Source organism: Strix aluco, chromosome 13, assembly GCF_031877795.1.
Source record: "Strix aluco isolate bStrAlu1 chromosome 13, bStrAlu1.hap1, whole genome shotgun sequence".
Taxonomy (NCBI): Eukaryota; Metazoa; Chordata; class Aves; order Strigiformes; family Strigidae; genus Strix; species Strix aluco.
Genome location: NC_133943.1, coordinates 6,311,669 through 6,336,325, shown reverse-complemented (window position 1 = coordinate 6,336,325; position 24,657 = coordinate 6,311,669). Strand labels below are relative to the sequence as shown.

At 47.7% G+C, this 24,657-nt stretch overlaps 2 protein-coding genes across 2 annotated transcripts in view; one reads left to right on the top strand and one right to left on the bottom strand.

The window, feature by feature from the left end:
• Positions 1 to 12,972, top strand: part of MGAT4B (alpha-1,3-mannosyl-glycoprotein 4-beta-N-acetylglucosaminyltransferase B) — a 51,716-nt gene extending 38,744 nt beyond the window's left edge. Inside the window, exons 5-15 of the mRNA XM_074838167.1 lie at positions 1,378 to 1,424; positions 3,543 to 3,656; positions 4,093 to 4,168; positions 4,546 to 4,660; positions 5,392 to 5,522; positions 8,497 to 8,604; positions 9,550 to 9,743; positions 10,124 to 10,202; positions 10,643 to 10,730; positions 11,727 to 11,839; positions 11,949 to 12,972. Coding sequence (XP_074694268.1) covers positions 1,378 to 1,424; positions 3,543 to 3,656; positions 4,093 to 4,168; positions 4,546 to 4,660; positions 5,392 to 5,522; positions 8,497 to 8,604; positions 9,550 to 9,743; positions 10,124 to 10,202; positions 10,643 to 10,730; positions 11,727 to 11,839; positions 11,949 to 11,972 — 1,089 coding nt within the window. The 3' untranslated portion in view covers positions 11,973 to 12,972. The remainder of the gene's footprint in view (positions 1 to 1,377; positions 1,425 to 3,542; positions 3,657 to 4,092; positions 4,169 to 4,545; positions 4,661 to 5,391; positions 5,523 to 8,496; positions 8,605 to 9,549; positions 9,744 to 10,123; positions 10,203 to 10,642; positions 10,731 to 11,726; positions 11,840 to 11,948) is intronic.
• A 69-nt stretch (positions 12,973 to 13,041) lies between these two features.
• On the bottom strand, positions 13,042 to 22,332 carry LOC141929085 (leukotriene C4 synthase-like). The gene is made up of 5 exons (XM_074838168.1): positions 21,550 to 22,332; positions 17,182 to 17,281; positions 15,271 to 15,341; positions 14,458 to 14,539; positions 13,042 to 14,200 (listed from the first exon to the last, which is right to left on the bottom strand). Exons 1-5 carry the CDS (start codon positions 21,827 to 21,829, stop codon positions 14,053 to 14,055), a joined length of 681 nt encoding a protein of 226 aa, XP_074694269.1. The 5' UTR covers positions 21,830 to 22,332; the 3' UTR covers positions 13,042 to 14,052.
• Positions 22,333 to 24,657: the final 2,325 nt, after the last annotated feature.

Sequence of the window (24,657 nt, the reverse complement as noted above, 5' to 3'; positions counted from 1 at the left end):
TCCTCCTTCCGTGCAAGTGTCAGCCACCGCTGTGCCTGCTCTGCCTCTTCCCAAGGAGTTTCTGGATGTACTGCCCGTGGCGTTGCTTGTTAGGGCTCCTCAGGCACAGGATAAAGTGAAAATAGTGGAGAGGGTGGTATGAACCTGGAGCTGGGTAATCCGGAGACTCAGGACAACAGTGGAGCAACTGAATGTCCTTTTTGGGATGGGGACTTCTCATTTCTGAGTGCCACCACTAACCACCACAGTGGCTGGGCTGCCTGGGAATGCCAAGGGCCCCTTGGCTGGTGGAGGGGAGCCCCGGGGCAAGCTGGCCAGCTCCGCTGTCACCAACCTGACGTTTTGGTGGCAGCCGGGCGCTTGGAGAGGAGCTGCATGTTTGCTCCCAAAGCCAAGAGCATCTTTCCTGCCTTTGTTTTTTCCGCTGCTGTTTTCTTGGCAGCGTCAGGGTAAGAAATCGGTCCAGCACCGGGAGCCTGAGCCCTGTTTGGGAAAGGGACCTTTTTCCTGTTGAGAAAACCCTGCCTTGTCACCGTTCCAGCATGGGAGCACTGTCCTCAACTTGTGACACACATTCCCGGCATCTCACTTCTCACCTCTGCCTGGCGCTGAGCGCAGCGACAGCCAGTCCCGGCTTCTGCGATTCTGTGTCTGCAGATCCACCGGGGACACGCAGTTCCATGATCTGTACAACCACCCAAAACAATGTTACCACCAGGAAACAGGCACAGTTTTTACTCCTGGGTCCCCTGCCCTTTGTTCTTGGATTCTGTTTTCCCGGTCACTGTGCAGATGCCTTCTGTTCGGTGCCTGTCCCTGTGTTTGCACTTATCTTGCCTGGAGATAGCGGCGTGCAGCACTGCTGACCTTTGCCTCCCAACTGTTACGGGTAGCCAGGTTCATTGTGGGAACAAACTATTTTTTTAGGAAGAAAAGCATTGAAATGAACCTGAAATGAAAAATACATGCTTATAAATAGACCCCTCTTTTTCACAAAAGGGGTGGAGATCCTTTTCTGCCAAGAGTATTCACTTGGATGAAAGCCAGCGTGTTTAGAGAAAAAAAATAAATAGCCCAGAAGTTAACACTTTATGCAAATGCTTGGCGCTGGCAGGGACAAAAGTGCCAGGGGAGCAGGTGGGGAAGACGTGCAGGGTCTTGAGTCCTTTGGGGTGGAGTTTGGTGTGTGATGCCTTTGGTTAACACTGACCACAAAAGAGGGTCCAGGAGTCTGTCAGAATGGGGAGAGCGGTTAAACTGGATAAAAGGAGACATGAAGGAGACAGTACCCCTGGAGTGTGTTCAAGGTGATTTCTGAGCCACAGGGAGCACAGGCTGAGGCTGAAGGATCTAACACTGTTTATCTTTTGTTTTCAGACAGATCCGCAGTACACAGCTGGAGTGGCAGAAAATATCAAAAACTTGTAAGCACTTCCAAATGACTACGGTGGTATGGCCTGTGCCTGTAGTGAGGCCAGCAAATGGCTTCATTAAGGAGAAAATACACACTTCTCTGCTTCCCTTTTGGGGTTTTTTTTTTGTTGTTTGTTTTTCAGTTCTTAAACTCTGGGCTGTCTTTGCTATTGCCGCTTCCACTTTCTGCTTGTTCTAAAATGCATCCCATATGTAGCTTCCAGTAGGCTCCTTTGTGCTCGCAGTATTTAACACACACAGTCAGGCCATTTCATTTTGCTCTTTCTGTCCTGTGGTGTTGTGAGAAGATGGATTATTTAGATTTCCAGTGATCCTGGCAATTGTTTCTGTGTCTAGTGCAGCCCTCTACCTGCTCTGCAGAGTCAGAGCAACTGGGCAGCGTGGTAATCACACCCAAATGCTCCTGCCTTATTTGGCTTTAAAATCCGTGATCCATTTTTCTTCCTGCTCCAGCCTGTTTGTTTTTCCCTTGTTCTAGGCGCTAGTTACATTTGTCTCTCATGCTAGCTGCTATTTATGTCCAGGAGTCTTAGTGGCTTTTGCAGCTTCATCTGTGGCTGTTTAAGCAGAAGCCGGTGATGGATTATTAACCATGAGCCAGTCCAGGCGTTAACAGCATCAGAGCTCGGAGGCAAAAAAAAAGGTGGTGAGAGAAGAGGCTGTGACTCCCATGCAGCTCCTGCGATTGCACGTTTCCAGAGGACCGCAGTCGCCATAAGAAGGAGATGTGAAAGGGCAGCACATCCTCCCGGCGCCCCACGTCCCGGAGCCAATGATGGGAGAGGGGCTGGGACGTGTGCGGGGAGGGTTGTGTTCCCGGGCACTTGCAGAAGAGCTCGAACAGAGCCCTCCATCTTGCTGTGCAGGAGCTGGCAGAGTTCCCCTCCTTCTGCCTGCTGGCAGGAGGACGCACTTATCGGGGGATAATGGACTGATTGTCCGATGGGTCCTGATGAAATTACTGGGCGCTGCTGCAGAGAGTGCCTCTGCGTAGAAGGCTTGAAACTTTAATTGACTTAATGATTTGATTTCTCACTGTCCCCCTCTCCAGTGCCTCCTGCCCTTCCCTGATTCACTGAAATTATTTTTCTTCCAAATTGAATTGAGGTGGTGTGGGGCCAGGGCAGGCAGAGCTCATATCGCAGGAGCAAGAAAGCCGTCACTGCTTCAGTACAGGTTTTGTCAGCTCAGTGAGAAGCTTCTGTTTCACTGCTGCCTGAGGAGGGGAAGATTTGAAAATGTTAGCTGAAAATCTTGCAAGTCTCAAGGAGGGAATAAGGAAGGGAAAAATAAGTGAGAAGTTTTTGGCAATTTCGTGGCTTTGTCTCCCTCTGCCCCATCTCCAGTCCTCCAGGCTCTGCACAAACAAAGGAAATCAGCCTTGCACCGAATGTTCTCAAAAAGGCAGTATAAAAATAACTGGTTTTCCCGCTTATCTCTCACAGTTACAGTAATCTCTGGGTATTGCTTGCAAGGCTGTTGTAGGTACCTATTTTTCATATGGGTGACCTTTTTTTCTGTTTGAGTTTGACTCTTTAAAGGGTTCTTAACCACATTATAGGGAAAATAGATGCTGATTTTATCAGTGTAAGGGAACTAGGTAGAATTCCTGCTGGCTGACCTAACTACAGCACAGCAGTGTTTTAAGTAACTTATCAGAAATGCATAACATAATCTCCGCAAAATGGCTTTTAATTACTGATGCATTTGGAAAATCTCTAAATGCCGGTAATGCCACCAAGTCCTTTCTTTGGTGCGCCAGTCTGCTGGTCCATTTAATCCTGTAGAGAGTACGTGGTGCTCACGGCTGGTCTTTCAAGCTGACCTCTGTGTGTGTGCGGGAAGGAGGAGGGGTGCTGGGGGAGAGCATCTGAACGTGGGGCTATTAGAGACTGTGGGAGGGAAAGAGCAGCTTTAAAACTCCGTGGCAGTCCCTGCTGATATCCTTTGATGGGGCCTGGAAGTGCACTAGCTGCTGGGGAAGTTTTATCTTAGAGGCTGTATTTTTTTTGTTTGGTTCTGTGGCTCAGTGTTTACCCAGTAATTTGGTCTATGAAATGGTATGTCAGACATGGAGGTATTTGTTTACTGCTGCTTTTCTCCCTCAGATTCCCAAAGGAAATACACTCAGGTCTCCTGGAGGTAATTTCCCCATCTCCACATTTCTATCCTGATTTCTCCCACCTGCGGGAATCCTTTGGGGACCCCAAGGAAAGAGTCAGGTAAGAATCAATGAGCTTAAAAACAAGCAAGCCCTGATTTAAGGAATTGCAGCATCTCCCCAGCTGACTCCAGCAGGGAAAGCTCTTCTGCAGGGCCAGGTATGGCCCTTAAACTTGCTTTATCCAAGATCTGGAAGGATGTGGCAGCGGGGGTATGAACTGGCACCAGCTTTGCAGGGCTTGCCTTGTGCTGCGGTGTTTCCATCACCAAACGAGGGGGTCATTTTAACCCAAATCATGTTCATTTTGGAAGTCCCTAAGTTTTCCAGTAACTCTTAGCTGACCAGTTTGAGACCAAAAGGGAGAGGCCATATGCCATCCCCCTTTTCCAAGAGCTGCGTCACCTTCCCGGCTTAAACCCAGCCTTGGCTGGATCCCCTGAGCAGCCTGGTATCCCAGGAGAGAGCAGCGCTCTCATTGTGTTTGTCTTTTGCAGGTGGAGGACAAAGCAGAACCTCGACTACTGCTTTTTAATGATGTATGCCCAGTCCAAAGGCATATATTACGTGCAGGTGGGTTTGGTGCTGGGGGTGGAGGGCAGGTGGGTGCACCTGTGAGTTCACTGTGGCTCATACCCAGCTGAGAGAGGGCAAAGAGCATGTCCAGTTGTGTGATGCAGCAGAGTGGGAGTGGGTTTTGACCAGATAGGTTCAAAAGGTAGCTTTCTAAGATGCTTTAGACTTGAAGACCTCCCTCCTAGGAAGGGCAGGAATCCTTGTTTCATTTACCTGTTAGATTGGGTGAGAAAAATCTGTTTGGAGCATCTTCCAAAATAAACTAGGTCTGTGCCAAGGCTTTTCTCTGGTCTACAGCATGATTGCTCTGCACCAAGAGGCTCTTACTGGAACCTGGATGGGTCATTGTCACTGAGTGTCCTTTCCTCTTGCAGCTGGAGGATGATATTGTGGCCAAACCAAACTATCTCAGCACGATGAAGAACTTTGCGTTGCAGCAGCCCTCCGAGGAGTGGATGATCCTGGAGTTTTCTCAGCTGGGGTTTATTGGTAACATTCTCCTCTGCTCACCCCAGTCCCATCAAGTGGTTCTTGCAAGCACTTATGCTCTTGGCCCAATGAGTTGTCCCCACGAGATGGTAAAATACTTGGACTTGATCCCTCCCTATTTTTGCAATGACCCTTATGTTTGCACAGGGGAGAAAGATCCTCACAGCTGGTACTGCTGATACTCACTTTTATTAAAAATAAACCTGGTCAGTGGCCCAGCTGACAGCCAAACAGCTTAGACATGACCAGTAGCTGTTAGGCTGGATGGGATCTGGAGTTGCCTAAGAGTGTGCAAAAGGAAGTTTACATCAGCACAGAACTATTTTGGGAACGGCAGTACATGGTTGCAGTAGCAGCTTGATCTGTTATTTTGGATACTGGTTTGACTAGCTTAAAACTTGTAGTTTTCTGGGCAGGAAATGGTCTGTCCTGCAGCTGGCTGAATGTTTTTCATCCTTATTTCTCCCAACTGAATGGAAGAGTTTTAGACCTTTTGATACTGTTGTGACCTGTGAGACACTAATGCTTTCTAATTCTGTGATGAATATTAAATCCGGAACTATATTAGCAATGCCAGCAGTACATAAAACAGAGCTGCATGTTATTTCCTTTACGTAGAGAGATGGACACATCCAGCCTCCACAGCCCAGTCTCCCAAGTTTTCTCTTCCCAGCTCTGATTCTTGACTGTTTCATACCGTAGCTGCTTTCTCTTCTCTCTTTGTGCTGTAGGAAAAATGTTCAAGTCTCTGGATCTGAGCTTGATCGTGGAGTTCATCCTGATGTTCTATAAGGACAAACCCATTGACTGGCTGCTGGATCACATCCTTTGGGTGAAAGTCTGCAACCCTGAGAAAGATGCAGTACGTAAACAACTTCTGTTGTAGGGAAACCGTCTGTTGTGTGGGGGCAAATTATGCTTGGTCTGTCTCCAGAGGATCTTTTCTGTGAGCTCTGGTGCTAAGTGACTTTGCACTGAACCATGCCATCCCTGTGGAGTGTGCCACGGGGTGTCCTTGTGGATTGTGTAAGCAAAGACCTGGGAGTTCTGGCTTTTGTACTCTGCAGCTGCAAAAAAGGCATTATTTCTGCATCTAAGCACTAACAGGGTATTCCTCCTCCAGTCCTCGAGGAGAGTAGCCGTTCCCTATTCTTCTGTGTTGTTTTTCATTCCGGTGTGCTTCTCTCCCTGAAGCCGTTCCCGGCTCGCTGACTATAACCCCAGAATAACCCTTTGGCTCTGGACTCGTGTGCCGTACCCGCCCGGGGCACACACGCAGGCTGCCCAGAGAGCTCACCCCAGATGACCCAAGAGCAAGCCCGCCGCGCACAGTGTGCCAAAATGAATCCAGAGCACGCGGAGCTCTTGTCGGGGTTTCTCGGAGGGCGCAGAGAGGTGCAGTAGGCTCCGTTTTCATGCTGCCATCTCGTTTGCGGAGCTGTGCCGGCACGAATCCTTGCAGACGGCAGCACAGAAGCCCCTGTGCCTTGCGGAGGTTGTGTTTGAACTCCCGTTGGCAGCAGCAGCGAGGGGCTCGAGCGAGTGGGAAGGGCAGAGGAGGAGTGTGTGTGACAGCAAATGCAAGATGAGGTCACCGCCAGATACTCTTCTATCTCCTCTCTGAACATATTGTATTTACTCATACGCTCGTTCGCCCTCCTCCCCTGGCGGAGAATGAGCAGCGGAGTCCCCGTGCAGAGCTTGAAACCAGTCACTCAGGACAGACCTCATGGCCACAACTACTTTGTGGTGGCAAATGCCAGAGCAGGTGGTCATGCTGGGGATAAATACTTTATTTATGTGTTGGGGGGACAGGGCATCCTCAGGGCTCTGCAGAATTGGGGCAAGGATGTGGTTTAATTTGGGCAGATCCCTGGCAGAGGCCGTGACGTCAGCTCCAGTCCCCCATGAGCAGCAGGACCAGACTCAGTTGATGTCCGTCGCGTCCTCCTGGCAGTTCAAACCATGTGCTCAGGTGTGGCAGAGCAGTCCCCAGGCCTGCCCGGCAGCCCCCAGCGTCCTCACAGCCATGGGCGAAGCCAGGGAGGCAGAATGCTGGGATGGAGCTGGGAATGCTGCTGCTGTCTGTGTCGTCCCCCTCCCGTCCCCGTCCCCCCCTGCCCAGTCTTCAGCTCGAACGTTGATTAAATGCGGTTCCTGCTGCGCAGGATCATCTTCTCTTTAGCTCATCTTTGCTCATCTTCTCCTACCTGGCAGAGCCAAGGTTTTCCCAGGGGAACCTGCAAACCTCTTAAATGTGTTGCCTTTTTAAAAATTAACCTACTTTCCGTGTGGATTTCTGGCTCCTTTCCCCCACTGTTTGCATGATTAACTCTGCACACCGCCCTTTCAAACATGACTTTCCCTTGTAAATCCCACTGTGCAGAATCAAATTGGTAGCAGGGAGGATTTGTCTTTCTGATTGAAAGTTTGTTTGACCTGAGCTTTTGGTAAGTGCTTTGCCTGCTCTGGATATATTCTGCTCTTTCTTTTTTAACTAATTTTAGATTTACCTGGGGTAGAGCTATGTGAAAGGATGACCTTCTTACCACCAACTGAGCCATTGCCCCTCCTGGCTTGAGTGAGACAACTCTGCTTTCAGCAAATGCTTCTTTAGCAGAAGGGGAAAAGGGGAGAAAGAGAAATCAGGAGATGCTGTAGCTCCCTCCATTCCCCTTCTTCCTCCCCTCCCCATCCAGAGTGAGATCAGACTGGATGGGGTTGCATCTAGGGTTGCTGGCAATGAGTTGGGTCTCTCCCATTAGCATGGTTAGTTTTAATTTTCTAATGTAACATGAGCTGGATTAGGGGATTATCTCCTCTGCAGCTCGCAGGGGTCATGCCTGGAATTTCTCAGCTCCCGGCACGGTGGCCCGTGCAGGCAGCCCATCGTGGGGGCTCGGTGTGGCTGACTTTCCCCGCTGCGCCCTGCCTGGTGCCAGGCAGCCGGTGACGCAGCGCCCGGCAGCGGGATTTCTGCCGGGGCTTCTCTTGGGTGGGAGGCTGCAAGAGCAGATGGTGGTAGGGATGTGCATGCATTTCTTTTCTTGGAAAAAGCAAAAGTCAGAAAACAAATACCCTCTTCTTCCATTTTTTAACCCTGTATTTTTGTCCTGCTCCCTCAAACTGAAAGAAATTAACTACTTTTAAAATGCGAGTTCTCATCTCCATGCTCTCAGTGTTTTTCTCTTTTGTCCTTTATTCCTTCTCCATCATCTCTCTCCTGCCACCCTATTGAAAATCACTGCCTGGGTCAGAGTTGCATCCCCAAGTTTATTTACATGTTGGGATGGGCATGAAACGGCCAAACAGCTTTCACACTGGCGTGTGCCATACAAACTGAAAACTCTGCCCATCTGAAAAGAGCCCGCACTTGCTGCCTGTTCACTTAGGCTCTGAACAGTCCCAGTAAGTCCCAGGACTTACTGTATCTTCAGACATCAGTGATCCCAAGCTCTGAGTTGTAGGAAAAAGGCTTTCCCAATAAGCCAGGGACAAAAGAAACTAAATTCTCTGGCTGTCCCTACCTGACAGCACAGAGGAGATTTGCTCAGTGTTTGCTAAGCTATGCTTGGCGTGGAGAAATTTGGCACTTGAACCTGGGCACTCTGGCTGCCCAGCAGAGAGTAAGTGAACGGCCGAGAGTCACCGTCAGGTTCCTCCAGATTGTGGTTAAAAGCCCTCTTGCCAAATTAAAGCCAAAATAACACAGAAAGGCATAGAGGTGGAGGGGTGGGAATGTTTATCACTCCTCATGCCCTTGTCCGTTCCTCTTGCAGGTCGCAGTCGACCGCAGAGGTTTAACCATGGGGCTCTGCGGGATTGTCTCGTTTCAGAAACACTGCGACAGGCAGAAGGCAAACCTGAGGATCCGCTTCAAGCCCTCACTCTTCCAGCATGTGGGAACCCACTCCTCCTTGGCTGGGAAGATACAGAAGCTGAAGGTGGGTACTAGCTGCCTGTCCAAGCCACAGATGACCTTTCTGCCAGGCCTGGCCTGTAGGCCCCCCAGAATTGGCTGCTTTTGGGTGGGGACATCAGTGACAGCAACTGGTGGGACAGGGGTGTCTGGGTTTCTGCACAGTGGTTGCGTTTTATTCTGAATTACAGTCTGCTCACGTAGGTCCTACTTCTCAGAATGGCAGTGACATGTACCAAGAGTCACTGCAAGCTTTTAAGCCTTGGTACTGGTCCTAGCCACCCATCCTGAGTGTTGAACTATGGTCTGGGCAAAGTGATTTCGAAGCATATATTGAAAAACCCTGGAGAGATGACTCCTGGGTTGATCTGACTTCCTTCCCACCCGCTCCTCCTTCCTGGGATTTGCTCATTGGCAAACTAGAGCTATGTAAGAGCTTGCATTGTTTGTGTGTGTTTAAACATCAACAAAATGAAGCTTCCCAAAGCTCTCTGTGCAGGACCCATATAGACACATCCCTGGGCAGTGCTCAGTCCTGTCTCTGTCTGATCCGCAGGTAAATGGAAGGTGTAATTCAGTTTGTATCACAGTGCAATGCCTGTCAGGCCGTGTAATCCAGTCATTTTATGGTATCGTCAGCCTCGCAGCCACCTTCTCCTGAGGTGTAAGGACTGTTTGCAGGCACATGTGTTTAGGGATGCTTGGACAAGGAGAGGCTCTTTGGTGCTGGATCAGAGTGCAGAGCAGTGGTGCTTCTCTGTGCTGCCTCTCCTGAAGTTGTGTCCTCCTGGGATCCAGCCACACACTGCCCTGTCTGGTGCCTTCCCCAGATTACTTCCAATCCTCATCCTTCTGTGCCATGCAAATCGAGAGCTTTTAATTTGCAGTGCCTTGTTGCTGGGACCCCTGTTCCTCACGATTGAGAGCAGCTCATGACCCTTTTCTGCCCTTTTGCTTTGCACCCACCAAGGACAAGGATTTTGGCAAGCAGGCCCTGCGGAAAGAGCACGTCAACCCTCCTGCGGAGGTGAGCACCAGCCTGAAAACCTACCAGCACTTCACCTTGGAGAAAGCTTACCTGCGGGAGGACTTCTTCTGGGCCTTCACTCCCACTGCTGGGGACTTCATCAGATTCAGATTCTTCAAACCACTCCGCATCGAAAGGCCAGTGCTTGGTGGGGGATGGCAGAGGGAGATGTGGGGACACCTTGGAGCATGCAGAAACACTTCCCTTTTGCTCTTCTGGCTCATGTTGAATTTCTTGCCCATCTCCTGCTTGGCTGCCCAGGAGGAGGGAGCAGTGCTCTTCCAGGGGGAGGATAACTTGACCCTTTTTTGGTGGGGCCACATTTGCCAGAGCCCTTTGCTTTGTTGTGCTTGTGAGTGATCCGATTTAGCTGATCTGGCACAGGTGGTCTTCCAACCCATGTGCCTTCTAAGAAGGTGCCTGTTAGGTTGAGCTGTTTGATGGTTCAGCTAGGGTGAAAGCCATCATGTCCCCCCTCGCTCAGTGTGGGTTTCCATGGCTTTGGTCTCTGTCACAGGTTCTTCTTCCGCAGCGGGAACATCGAGCACCCAGAAGACAAACTCTTCAATACGACTGTGGAGGTTTTGCCGTTTGACGTAAGTGTTCTATTGAGAATTGAGACGGGGGTGGAGTGGGAAGCAAAAGAGGTTCGAGAGAAGGGAACTACTTAAAGCCATCAGGAAAATCTTTACAAGACTTGAGTGCCTTTGAGAGGTGCTGGCTGGGAGCCAGGGGGTCACGCCTGGTGTGGTACCACCTCGGGAGTGGGGATGCTGCACTGAGCAGTCACTGTGGGAGCTGTTCCTGCCTGCACAGGGGATGCTCACATGGGTGGGATGGCTGCAGAGGTGAGAATGAAGCCAGGATGGTGCAGTGGAAGCAGCAGCATGAGGGCAACAAATGTCCTTGTTCTGGGGCGTGAGGCTCGGGGTGCCAGGCAGGGGTGTGAGGGCAGCTCTGGGGTTTCTGCTGTTGCTTGAGGCTTTTGGAGCTCCTGCCACTGGCCTTGCACAAAGCTCCTCTCTCCTTCCCGCAGAGCCTGCAGTCAGATAAGGAAGCCTTGCAGGAGGGAAGAGGCTCAGTTGTCAAATACCGCAGGACACCGGATGGCTACATCCAGATAGGTACAGCAGGGTGTGGGGTGGTAAACTGCCCGCTGGGTTTGATAACACAGCCCATATCCTCACCTTCCAGTGAATCAAGACCCATAGTGCTGTTTACTTGGCAAAGAGTAATTTCTGCTTGCCGGGAGCCAGGTTGGAACAGGATTTAATTGTCACTGTCTCCTCTCCTCCCTTGCCCTCTCTCCCCTCTTAGACTAGGTGTTGTCTTCAGGTAGTTTTCAGTCCTGCATTTTTGCCTGTCTCTGCTGAGAGCTGGGACCAAATTGTTCAGATTATCCATTTGCTGAACCTGGTGTTAAAAACCTCCACCGCAGGCAATTTCGCCCTCTCCCTACCAAGCCTGTCTTGGTACTCACACCACTTGCAGCTGGACTTTGTCTCCCTGCCACCTGAGCTTGTTTTAGTGCTTGTTCTGCCTTAGGACAAGAACAAGTGATTGTAGCCTACAGGGACCCACAGGTGCATGGTAAAGCCCTGGTGTCCCTGCTAAGACTTCTTTTTTTTTTTTTTTCAAACAGACAAAAGAAAAATTCGCTGACATGTGTAGCTTTTTGCCATTTTAGCGTTCCTCTGCATGCTGTCTGGTCTCTCCCAGTTGCATTTTTCAAAACAAACAAACAAAAAAATCATACACAAAAATGGGCCATAGCAACAGGCTGAGACCTTGCTAGCATTATGGATGTAAGATGCCTCCATGGCGTGGATCCTGAACCGACATTTGTCTCTTACAGGACAGTGCTGCCATCAGGCCACTCTCCCCGCCGCCCCGCTTCGCACAGCAGTGATGTGTAGCCAAATACTCCCCATTTTGTTTCGTTTAGCTGAGTTTTTTGTTCCCCTAAGTGTTGCATTTTGCACTGTATTGATGTCCACACTGCTGGTTTTCAGCCCATCTCGTGTCAGGGAGCTGTGGGTAGGGGGCTGCTGTGGTCCCCTCGGAGGGGGGCTGGATGCCAGGAGACCGTCCCCATGTCACCCGCCTGTTCTCCCCACCAGGCTCCTTCTCCAAGGGCGTTGCAGAGGGTGAGGTGGACCCGTCCTTCGGGCCGCTGGAGGCCATCAGGCTGTCCATCCAGACTGACTCCCCGGTGTGGATCATCCTGAGCGAGGTAAGCTGGGCTTTGTCCGCAGAGGGACAGCCCTGCCCAGCCCTCGGCCCAGAGCACTCCCCGTTGCCTCCCCCAGCTTCTCTCTGATCCCCGCCCTCTCTTCTTTCAGATTTTTATCAAAAAAGCGGAGTGAAACGGGCATGAGGAAGGGTGGACACATGCGTGGATCCCCCGTCCTGCTCCCTCCTGTCCCGCTCCCTCCTCCCCGCGGCGCCTCGCCCGGGACAAGGACAGCACAGGCCCGGCTGCCGGGAGGCGGCACATGCCGACAGGCCTTGGCAAACCGGCTGCCAGGCTGGCACCACCATCCCCAGCCGGTGCTGCAGGGCCAGGACATCGTCTGTTCCAGAAGAAGAGCAAAAAGCAAAAAAACAAATATCCCGTGCAGAGGGCTGGCTTTGCTCCCCTCGGCCCTCGTGGGTGCAGGCTGCCCTGCGTGCCGCTCAGGCCACACTGACACAGGGGACAGTCTGGGGACGGGATGAGCTTTAGCAAGCGTGGGGACGAAAAGCACCTTCAGCCCAGTTCAGGGCAATCTCTGGCTGTGTTTGGGGACAGAGGTGGGGTTTGGTCACGCTGAGTCCTGCTGGCTGACCCCACAGGTGTGCTGAGATGGAGATGGCCAGGGACCGAGGTCTGCCTTGCCTTCGCCCAGGCAACAGTCCTGGCCACAGCTGAGGATTAAGTGAGGGCGAAGACTGACCCTCCTTCAGCAGAGGAGGAACAAATCCGAAGGGGTTGGAGCTATGAGTATGGCAGGGAAAACAAAAAAATAAAAATATGCCACACTGTGCCTGCCAGCATTGAACACAGCCCCTTAACTCACGGTGAAGTCTCCAGTGTCTTCATGCCTTGAGATTGAGTGCAGAAACCATCTTTTTAAATAACTATTTCAGTTATTGATCGGTGTGAATTTTTTGGGAGGGGGAAAAAAAAAAAAAAGCAGAAGTAGCCCAGTTCAAAAATAGTAGGGATTAGTGTAAATCCCAATGTCTCTTCAGCTATACACTGGAATGCATTATACTACTTTAATGTGCTGTATTTTTTATTATTGGATACATTTGATTTTTCAAGTACATCTCTATATATAAATATATAAAATAATGTGCACTGTAATAAAAGCTAAATTTAAACCTTTGGTGCGGCAGTGAGAGTCACTCGCAGCAGGGAGGCACTTGCTCTGGCTCTGCCCACCAGCTCCCCTCCCCAGGACTGGTGGGTGTCTGTGGGGGCCTGTACCCAAAATTGAGTCGTTCCTCAGCACTCGCCAATACCCAGTACTCCCAAAGCATTGCTTAGAGCAGCCCAGTGGGACACTGGTTATTTTTTGCCGCAGCGCCACAGGAACTTCACCAGTTATTAAAAAAAGAAAGGGTAGTCAGGTCTTTCCAGGCAGGGAGCAAGGCAGGCACTTGGACATCTGTACCCCTGAGGGTGCAATTGTGGAACAGTTGTCTTTCCTGCAAAATATGTTGCCTTTTTTTTTATACCCATGTACAATTTAGTAAGGGGCTGCCTGCTTTCGTTACCTGCAAACCCCAAGTTTGCAGTGGAGGTTGAAATCCAGACAGAGGGCAAAGTCCTACTGGTGGGTGGGTGATAACTGAAGTGAGGGCCAAGTCAAGATCATTCAAGCCAATGCCAAACACAGACATTAGGATTTGGATTAAAGTCAGGCTTTTTTCCCCAAATTTGGATATGGTTTTAGACAAGTTTACCCATCCTTTCAAGTTAATTTTAATTGCAGCAGCTTTTCCCATGCAGTGCAGTCCCCTAACCCTTGGCTGTTCTCACACCCAGTCCCCAAGCTCCTTTGACAATCACAGGTGACTTCTACTGAGAAAAGAAATTTATTTTTTGTATATCCAGGGTGTGATCCTTCAACACAAATCATTACAGCAGTAAGGAGGAGTGACAACAGCGTACAGGTCAATCCGTGCTCTGCAAGGCAGAGCCAAAGGTGTTACAGGTCTTAGAGCAGGCACTGCTACAGAAGCTGGCAGTGACGCCCATCAGCAGGGGCAGAGGCTGGGCAGCATTTGCTTTCTAGAAGAGAAATTACCTCTGGAGAGTGGAGCTTCACAAGCAGAGGAGTGCCAGCATCTGCCTCCAGAGGTAAGCACAGAACTGGGGAGATACTTGGTCTCTGACCACACCATGCGACTCCCTCCCCTTGGGGTGAACAGTGGGTTTTGGGGGACCTGCAGCCCCTCTCACCAGGCGCCGAGCAGCTGGAGGGGCTGTGCCAGCGCTGCCATCCACGCAGAGGAGTGGGGCAGCAGAAAGTGTGCCAGGAGCCCGGCCACCGCCAGCCCCAGCAGCAGCCAGAGCAGCCGGGCACTGGCGTACAGCGGCCCCAACCTGCGCGGGGAGAAAACACTTATCAGACACCGCCAGCCGACCCGGGACATGAAGCGTGCTGGCAGGGCTTGGTGTCCCCCAACCCCCTTTGAGACTGAGCCAGGGACGAGGTGGCATGGCCATGAGCACGTGGGGGCAGGAGGGGAGGAGGGGGAGGTGATGGAAATCTGCCTCAGTCGCACCCGTAGGAAGCTGCATCCTACACCCAGCCTCCCTGGGTTGGTTTGGGGAGCCCGCAGCCCCAGCCAGGTACTAACCGTCCCTGCGTAGCCACGGTGTATCCCTGGAAGTACTTGAAGCGGGTGTAGAGGTACAGCAGCCCACACGCCGCAGCCATGCCTGCGGGGGAGAGGGGAGACGAGTCCTGATGGCGCCAGTGGTCCCCGGCCGCTGCCGGAGCTGCAGCCCTGCTCCGTCACTCATGTCCCCGCTTCCCACCGCAGATGGGGCACGGCCACAAGAACTGAACGCAGAGGGACTCAGCTTTAAAACGCTGTGGGAGTTTAAATGGATTTTCTTCCTTCCCTTTTTGTGAGGGATGAACTTCTCGGCCCCCCCAAGTTGCCCTGGGACTTGGGTTTGCAGTGCTCCCTTCCACGGTCCTTCCTTGCGTCTTCCCTGTGGTGGCAGCCAAATCCCCTAAACCTGCTTGGCACAGGGTGGATGGTGGATGACTAATTGTTTGGGTTATGGTTTCTCGTTCTGACGTGGCGATTTGGGTATCGTGTTGCAGCTCTGCTTCAGCTTGCGGCTGCCCTGGTACCTCGTGCCAGCCAGACCTTACCCAAGAGAAGCAGCACGGGGGAAGAGCCGGGCTCCGGCAAAGGAGAGAGGGCTGCCAATGCCACCAAACCTCTCCTCTGGGCAGGAGACCGGCTCGGCTGCTACCAGCAGCTTCATGCACTCTGGAGTCGGGGCGCTCCTCAGTCCATCCCCCCAAAGGGGAACTTTGCTTTCCCCAAGTCGGACCCTCACAGGTACAGAGAGGACATGCCTGAGTTGCAATGGGATTTAAATTGGGTTTTTTTGGTTTGTGCACATGGTTTGGGGTTCCCTCCCATCCTCCTTACCTTGATGGAAGAAGATTCCAGCAACCCAGAGGAGCGAGATGAAGATCGGGAAGTACTCTGAGCAATTCGCCCTGGTGAGAACCAGAGATGAGAATTAAAACCGCATCCTCATACATCAGAGTTAACTGAAACCAGCGAGGCGAGATGGAAATGCACGTTGGAGCAAACTGAAAGGGCCTGTAAAAGACATTGCTGTACTGGGGAGAAAAGGCCTTTTTTGTGACCAAGGACACCCATTATCTGTATTTTAGAGAAGAAAAGCACCCAAACAATGCACAGTGTTCACCTTCCCCACATTCACATGGACCCTGCAATGATGAGCCCTGGCTGAGATGGAGATTTGTCTTCGCTGGACCCTCAGGAGGCTCCGTCCTCAGCCCCACAGACACCTAGTGCAGCTACAGCTTAAAAGCTGCATGGGGAGAGGTTCCTTGTTATTATTTAAGAAGCTTTCTCTTCCCCTTGGGTGAGCACAGCCCAAATTTGGGTGTCACACAAGTCATGCTCCAAGAAGGAGCCTCCTCCCAGATCAAATTCAGCAGAAGGTGATCAGATCAGCAGCCAGGTTTTCCTCCTTCCTTTTAGTGACAAATATACAGATTTTCTGCAAGAAGAGACAGCCTCAATAGCACAGCAGGAGCTCTGCTATTAAAGACAATGGTTTTGTTTCTCAATTTCTCCTACATTTTACCTTTCCCTAGGCAGTTTAATCTTAAATTTGGCCAAAAATTTACCAAGCCTCAGGGAATGGAGCCAGATTGGGAGCTGGAAAAAGTCTGAAGAACCTTATGCTGCAAATGCAGGTTGAGTCTCAGTGAGGGGAGGCTGCCAGGTTTCCATGAGTAATAAATCAATACGTTTTCCCCCCCTTTTTTTTTAAACATATCAAACCAAATTATTCATTTGTATCCTCTTCCACAGGGAAAAGAACAAATGAGGGAAAAAACCACAAGGAAGAAATACCTTCTCAAACCCGAGTTCACTGAGGTCACTTTCTTCACCCAATATAGCGGAGGGCTTCCCGGCATGTCACAGCCCACAGCACGACTCGGTTAACACACAGCCCAGTATTTAATTAAAAGCCACATCAGCAGCTTCCCAGCTAGTGAAGGCTGATGCCTCCCATGTGGGCTGGCCTTTCACTGCATTGCAAAAGGACCGAAGTGGGTGTTTTTGTCACTCCACAAATGTTTCCTGCACACTGGCAAGGAAACGCAGATGCTTTGTTCAGGGTTTAGTGCCATGCTCGAACTACCCTTCAAACCAGCTCTGGCCAATGCCTTTCTACTGCTTATGAAACAGAATGACTGAGATGAAAGACAGGATCTGGTGCTTGCTGGAAGCCGAAGGCATCTGTGGACATTTCCAGTTTAGCTCCAGCATTGCTCTCTCCATAGGAACAGAGCAAAAAGAAACAGCCCTCAGCAAAGGCCTGCAAGTGATGACTTTGATAGTACAACAGTTGAAAAAAAGGAAAAAAATTAAAACGTCCTTGTACCTGGTTCTGCCAGCAAGGCCCTTTCCTTCCATTGAATGGCAAAAATTTACAAGCAAATATTGCTATTAATATAGCTTTAGCTACTCTCACAATTTGGAGCCAACTTTAATATTAAAGTTAATTATTATAATGCATCAACACTCAGCATCTCTTTCATATGTCCACTAATTTTTAATTTGGCTGCCTTTCACAATGCCAGAAGGAGGATTATTGTGGATGGACAGAAACACTCCAGCCAGACCAAAGTGCTCCAAATCAAAACTTGGACCTCTGCACGCAGAGCAATAAAAAATCTAGTATCAGTAGCAATAAGTCAGAAGGTGAGTTGAGGGTGACTTCAGTCTTCCCTGGTAGTGACACTTGACTCAAGTTATATCTAGAGGGGGTTACCACAAAAAAAGCCAAAATCTTACTGAGCTCTGAAGATCCGCTCAAACTCGGGGTGACCTGTTGTGTTGGGAGGGGAGATCTTGTACTTCCGCCGGGCGTAGATCACCTGCAGCGCAAAATAGGCTAAAAAACAGAACAACACAGGAATGGGAACAGTCCGGCAGTGTTTTATTTAACCAAGCTTTATCTAGCTTGGAATCAAACAAGTGGTTAGAGGAAAAGAGCTGATACTGTCTAGGTTCATAGTCCAGGCTGTCACGGAAGACCTGGAATAAATGTGCCATTTATTTCACGCTTGTGCTTTAAATTCAGATTTGGTTATGCTGGCAGAGCGCCTGTGCCGCAGAACTGACGTGCTGGCTGGCGTTTTGCAGAGTCTCACATGCCGCAGCAGAACCCTGGGTGCTGCTCCCCAGCAGATGAAGCACGCCCCGGTCCTGCAGGAAGGCCAGCAACGCACACTGAAACATCACCGAACCCACACCCAATCACAGAATTATTTTTCTTCTTAAATCCTGCACTCTGTATTTAGAGTATTAGTCCACTCTCAGCCAGTCTGATGGGAATGATGTATAACACTTTCTGCTACACCTAGCGGGGGCAAAGCTTTTATACAAGGATGGCTCCATGTCACAAAGCAGCATCCAAATTGTGCAGCACTGGTATATGATTAAGTCCATTGGAGATGCTCGTAATCATGGCAAGAGAAGGAAATGGGGAAGGGGGTGGTTATTTCTTCTACTTCATCCCTGCAGGGTAGCTTCAAGGCTCAAGCAGCTCGAGGAGCAGACATGCTGCCAATGATAATCAGCCTGTGCCATGTTCAGGCTGAGGTACAGCTCGGTGTCTGCTACATCGCTCCTTTGTACATTTGTAAGGGACATGGAAAGTCACTTGAAAATGATGAAAACCTGTTAACATGAAGATTTGGACTGTTTCACTATTTGATGAAAGTTCTTACTCCCATGGGTGACTGCTAATGTTTCAAGTGTTTATATTTAGGTGCACTGCTACACTGCTGCCTTTATTGAAAATGAGAATTTTTATATAGGAGAAAACTACATTATAAAAACAATGACTTGGGTGGCTGTGGCAGCATGCTGCTAAGTGAGTCACTTAGATCAGCAAGGTCCTAATGTAGCAACATTTCCAGAGCACTGAGCAGAGACAAGGAGCCAGGCTGCAAGGACTGCCTTGTGGACTGTCTTATTTTAACAAAGAAGATAAAAGCAGAACAGCAGGATAGAGAAGGGAAAGTAGGGACAGATGTTGCAAGATTAAAGACAAGACAGATCCATGTGTGCCTGCAGAAGAGCATTAGAACATATGTAGAAGAAAAGGGAAATGGAAATGTAAATAATCTGATGCTACGTGACCTGTGTATTACACAGGATATATTTCATTTAAATACACGTAGACATTAATTTTAGAAAACATCTGTGTGTTCTAGCATCTTCCACAGTACGTGCAGTGACCCAGCCCTAAACAAGAGGTGCTGGGAGAGAAAGGTAGAGAGGAACAAGTTTGCTTTTTTCCCCCGATTCATGTGTAGCACGTTGACATGGTCAAGGGTGAGGATGTCACCCTGCCCCTGAGAGCTGGCAGGATGCAACACAGCACCCCCTCCGTGAAACCAGCCCGCTAGGTCTGCAGCAACACTCAACTGGCAATTCAGAGGTGGCTGGCAGGGCTCTGGGAAAAAGATGATGAAACCATAACCCATTCTGTTACCTCCTCTTCACATCAGATAAGCACCTCTCTCCTACACAACTATTTAATGCTCTCAGGGTCTCCTCCCAGCCACCTCTCAAGAAATGGGCTGCGCTAAAGTTACTGCATCGTGCACAGCTCTGGCTTGTGGCATAAGCCTGACTATGCTGGGCAACTGTCTTCATCCTGCTTTGTGCCATCGGCACCCTGCCTAACATAGCACAGTAAGAATAATTTCAGACCCAATCTCTCCATCAACTCTATGCTTAACATCTTGCTTGCGTACAGGGGCAAATATTCAGAGAAGTCCTACAATGGATCCTATGCACTTAGGGATGGATAATATATGAAACAACCACCCAAGAGGAGTAAGAGCCTTTTGGAGGATGGCTAGCTTGCTCCAAACTGGTGTATGGGTGAGGCATTAATGCTGCAGAATCACCCTCCAAAAGCACTTCCCAGAATGTGGTGTGGAAAAAAACCACACTGCACAAGCCTTCTCAGCGTGGGCTTTTAGGGAAAAGAGCTCAATCTACTCTGCAGAACCTTTCAAACTAGTTTTTTGTGATTCAAGTCTCGAGGTTAAACACCTGTGCAGATTACTACATGGCTCATAGGGGCTGAGCTCTCCCAGTACTTTGCTCCTCCGTGAAAGTATCAGTCAGACCATCATTCTATTTGATTATGTCCACAAACTTGTCAAACTCTATTATAGCTGGTATCTGCCACATTTGAGTGAACGTGGCAAACAAGCTCTGTGGGGACTGACAGGCAGTGACATTGTATAACCTTTATTTCCTTTGAAGCCATTAATAAAAACAGAGGTGGGGGGAACCTGTGGTAGCATTGTTCTGCTCTCTGGTACAGCATCCAACACGGGGCAGGGGCACGTATCTACAGAGCACGAAGCTCAGAGCTTTGCTAAACTGAGCATAACTAAATGGGGAAAGTTACTTGAAAGAATGCAGAAACTGTGGGCTTCCAGAAAATTAATGAAAAAATAAAAATCAACCAACACTATACTAAGGTCAGCCATTGAATTACATCTCCTACATCAGGATGTGATGGAAAAATATTTGTACATATAGTGAACGTCTGTGGTTCGGTGTTCTGCCTTCTCAGAACGAATCTCAGATCTGTAACTCACCTACAGAACGTCCTTTCAAAATATGCAAGAAAAGCTATTGCACAGCTCTGAATGAAGCTGGCATTAGCACATGTATTTCATACTGTTAGAGAGAAAAGAAACACATAGTATTTTGTAATTGCTCCTTGGCATCCCATGCAGACACTGTAAAAGGAGGCTACTTTATCCGATTTAACATAGATAAGAGGGTGCCAACGCTTGCTGTTTATCTGCTGGCTTCACACCTACGTATGGTTTGCATAGCATGAAAGTAAAATACCTAAGACTGCAACCTTTAAAAAAAAATACTTGAAGTTCTCATAAAACAAATATATTTGAGACAAAACTGCTAGGGATTTGCTACTGAGGGTCTCCCAAAATGGGCTTAGCAATGTTTCCATAACTCAATTTCAAGTTTTCTTCTTGTCTCATCTTTGCGCACTAAACACTCCCTCCATCCCCACTCAGTTTAATAACAAAAAAATCTGTAAGACAAAAGTATCTTCCATTTATAGCTGCAGATATTTCTCTGTAAAATATTTGAGGGGAAATTACTGATAAATCGGAAATCTTGAACTCTATTCCTCAAGTAGCATATTTGTGTTTTAAATAATGCTTATGTTAAGAGATTTATCATCAGATGGCTAAAAATTCATCTGGCTGCTCAGAGATTCACATCCATTTGTAAGCAGAGGTGCAATAGCTCTCTGGTAAATTAATTCAGTAATTAAAAAAAACCCCACAAACATACCTTCCTTCATCAAAATGTGAAGATTTTAGTCAAATGGGGGCTCCGTCCCCACCTCAGGCAGGGGGAGTGTCCCCTTCTGTGACCCTCCTGAAGCCCGAGGGGGACAGGCCTTTGCCCAAAGGACCCACAGTTGAACACAAGAGGTAGACAGAACTTGGCAACGCTACTGCCTCTTTCTACAGGGTCTAAACCAAACGCATCTATTTAAATTATGAGAAGTCACTGAGTTTCTTTGAAGATGTCTGTGTCTATTTCTGACCAGAAGGGCTTGCATTAGTTTCCAAATTACTGTGTGCTGTCAACTCATCATCTGCTCCGTGCAGCTAAGCTCTATGCACACATGATACCAGTCACAGAGGAGAAATACAGGCGTACATGATGCTCTTCTCTATATACGTATGATGTATGTTTGTGCACTGAACTCTTCATCAGCCTATTTATTAACCTGCCTTTATTCTGGTTACCTCCAGCCACTCTGTTACAAATTGCCTGCTAAAATTCAATAGCAGAAAATATTTTACTTTAAAAACATTCTATTGTTGAAAATGTTTTCAGTTTAAAACTTGAATTTCATTTCCTTCTAGGATGCTGGCTTTGAGCTTTGCGAATCATTTTTATCCCTATTAAATAATGAACCTCCTCAGGCATGACACTGCCACTGTGAATGGCCAAACATCATTTTACAACGTTGGAAAACAGCAACTCTCATTCCATGGAGACTCCAAGCAAAATACAGGAACCAAGTTCCACGAAGTTTAATATAATTAGCTTAACAGTACCTCGCATTATATAAAGGATATTTACCTTGCTCCAGGACTCCCAAAACTGTGACAGTGGCCAGCAGGTCTATCTGATTTCTCATGTTGCTGACTGTGGACCAAACCCTTAGCCCTGTGCGATGAGTACTGCTGCTCGCCAGCACTCTCTCCCACAACAGAACCTTCTGCTGCTCTGCAGCAACGTGTTTCCTCCACCACACCTTAACTCTCTCCATGCCACACGATTTTCCAAAGCAGCCAGCCATCAGAAAACATCTGTGCCAGACAAGTGCCTTTTGCTGAACGTCACAGCAAAAATTGTGCATGTGCAAACTGTGGAGTTCTTGCAATTATATTTACAGATTTTTGTACCATGATTGAATTATATATTACCAGCAATTGAAAGATGATGGGATTTTTTTCCAGCCTTTTAATTGCTAGTTTTAATCAGCTCTAAAGCATCTAAATTGTGTGCGAGGATGTAAAATTAACAAGCATTTACAAATTAATGACTTAACCTTCTGCTCTTATTCCAAGTAGTGGAGTTGACCACATGAAAGATTGACTAGACTTCAGCTGGAATAACTTAATTCTGTTACTGGATTCTGAATTTTTAAAAAGAGCATTCAGATATTTTATCTTATTAATTAATACTGTAAGTTTACCAAATAAGAGTACAGTTCTTTTCTAGCACTCAGTCACTTTCTGTAGTTTTCAGATGTTTTAAAAAAAATTCTGCAGTACAAACCTTCTTCTGGCTAACATACGAAATAAAAGTTCTCAGTTTGGAATAGAATGCAGCAGAGGATGTAGAAACACGCAGAACCCTCAGAAATGTTAAACTGACATCCGAATTATAATTGTAAAATGTAAAATTTGAAAAACAGCAATATTTTAGCCCTGAATAACTTTTCTCCCCACTCCACAAAAGCAAAATATACATCAGTTCAAAAAGTTATCCTGTGTTTTGGAGAAACTTTATATGGATAAGACTGCTCTGACTTTAAAGTTTTTAAAACCAAAAAAGCAGAAAAAAGGTATCATTCATTATCAACTAAGGTTTTCCCTTAATTTTGCTGAAAAGAGGGGACAGGATCTGGTTGAGCCATTGCATTTCTCTCTGTATAGTCATACACACAAAACCTCAGTACAGAATTTGTGCACAATACCAACAAGAAGTGACCAGACCTACAGTTTCTCCTGAGTGGGATGCAGCAAGTTTGTTCTTCTGGTTTGGCTCTTCATCTCCTCAGAACCCCACCATGACAGCTTATCAAGTTGAAAAATTAATTAATTCAAATATACAATTGTATGCTTTTCAAAAAAAAAATACCCATGCATGTAGAATAGCAAACCTGCTCCCTTTCTCTGCAAAACACTCATATGATGTGACTTTAGACTCTCCAAGCTACTAGCAGACCCAGACTGAAATAGAAATAAAACCATTAACCTTAACAGAATCTGCTGGTGTCCCAAGATTTCATCTGGGGTGTCTAAAATAAAAGTCAGAGGGGAAATGTCACCAGGACTCTACTTCTGCTTACCACATTTCAACAATTTAGACTTTAGAAAACGCTTCCATTACAAATTTACATTAGGAAAAACACTAACATGAAGCAAAAAAAAAAAAAATCAGTTTCTGAGCAGAGGTTGGTCACAAGCTGCCACTGACTCCTTAAAATCTTTGGAAAAACATGTACCTGCATGTCACTTCAATGGGGGATAGTTTGGGAAATTTTCAGTTTACTCAACATTGAATACAATGCAGCACTTCTAATGGGACAATAAAGCACAAATTAATAATTTCAGAGTTCCCCACAGGCTAGAGACAGCTCATCCTGGTATCGTTACTTATTATTACATCTGGTTCTTTATAAGCTTCTGAAGTTACAGGTCTCCCCCCTGCCCCAAACACAACTCAAAATTGTCCAGTAGGAATATGCTCAGGTAAGTCAGGATGCTCTTTGTGAGGAAATCTGAAGGCTCTGAGCTGGGGCCTTAAACACAATAGCTATATAAGACACCAACTTCAATGCTTGGAGAATGATCCTCCTATGCTTGAAGCCGATTAAAATTCTTATTACATAGGGGATGCTTGAAATTACAGTAACATGTAAAATGAATACAGCCTTAGCATGAAATGCATGCGTCACACTTTGCAAATTCTTTATCACTCCTGCTAGATCTGTGGTTGGAGAGATTCAAGATGTTAGCTTAGAACTTAAGACTAGATATCATCTGTTAAAAGGCATGCCTGACAAACAGGAAATACTACATAAGTAACTGAATTCTTGGTTCTGCTGCAAGTGGTATGTGGTATGATTCACTAAGAGAACTCCTTTGAAATGTTCAATTCAGAGTAATTCGTCAAGTAATAACTTGTTAATAAGAACACATTAACATCCAATCGTGCACCACTACAGCTTGGCTCCTCTGGGCACTGGTGGAGCCACAGAGCCTTGTGTTACTTCTCGTCTAACCAACATACAGCCAAGTGTCCTTCTTAAGGGGCTCAACAATCCAGCAGGGTCCGAAAGACCTATTTTGCCATTATTTTTCACAGCCTCTTCAACCCACCAGCTCCATGCAGTAGCTTAGGGACCTTACCAGCTTTAAGCCAAAGTCTTCACACAACTTGCTGCCAGTATTTTGTTCCTTGTTCAGAAACATTAACTCATGCTTGCAGTACATGTTCCTCATTTCTCAGTTTGGGTTTGGTTTTTTTGGTGTACACCATCTGCCTACAGCAAACAAACATCTTTGTCTTTTTACAAGTCTCAGGGAAATCAGTTTGAATCTCTAAGGCCTGTTATTTTGAGGGAATCTGAGCATATTTTTGGAACTCGACAATTTTGCACATGTGAGGTCTCGGTAGTTATTAACATCTTTTTCACTAGTAACAACCACCTCTGCAGTCATATTTCCTAGCTTAAGGCCTACAACTGCATAAAAAAAAAAAAAGTCCAGAAGCAGTGGGTGTAGCATAAAGCCTTGTTTTCAAAACAAAGTTTTCTAAGGCCTTTATCCAGTTCTGGGCTGTTTAAATGGACTTTCTGAAACCATAAGAATTGGTATGACACGGCAGAAGAATTTGAGCCTTAGTAACAGGCTGACCAAAATTGTGTGTTGGGATGAAGGGCACCATCTCACTAGG

Bases quoted from the DNA above. Each gene is read 5' to 3' on its own strand.
- LOC141929085 (XM_074838168.1), bottom strand. From the start codon at position 21,829: ATGCACAATTTTTGCTGTGACGTTCAGCAAAAGGCACTTGTCTGGCAC. The intron at 14,540-15,270 runs GTAAGGAGGATG...TCTCCCCCGCAG, and splicing joins TGGAATCTTCTTCCATCAAG to GCATGGCTGCGGCGTGTGGG. The intron at 14,201-14,457 runs GTTAGTACCTGG...CTCCCCGCGCAG, and splicing joins ACCGTGGCTACGCAGGGACG to GTTGGGGCCGCTGTACGCCA.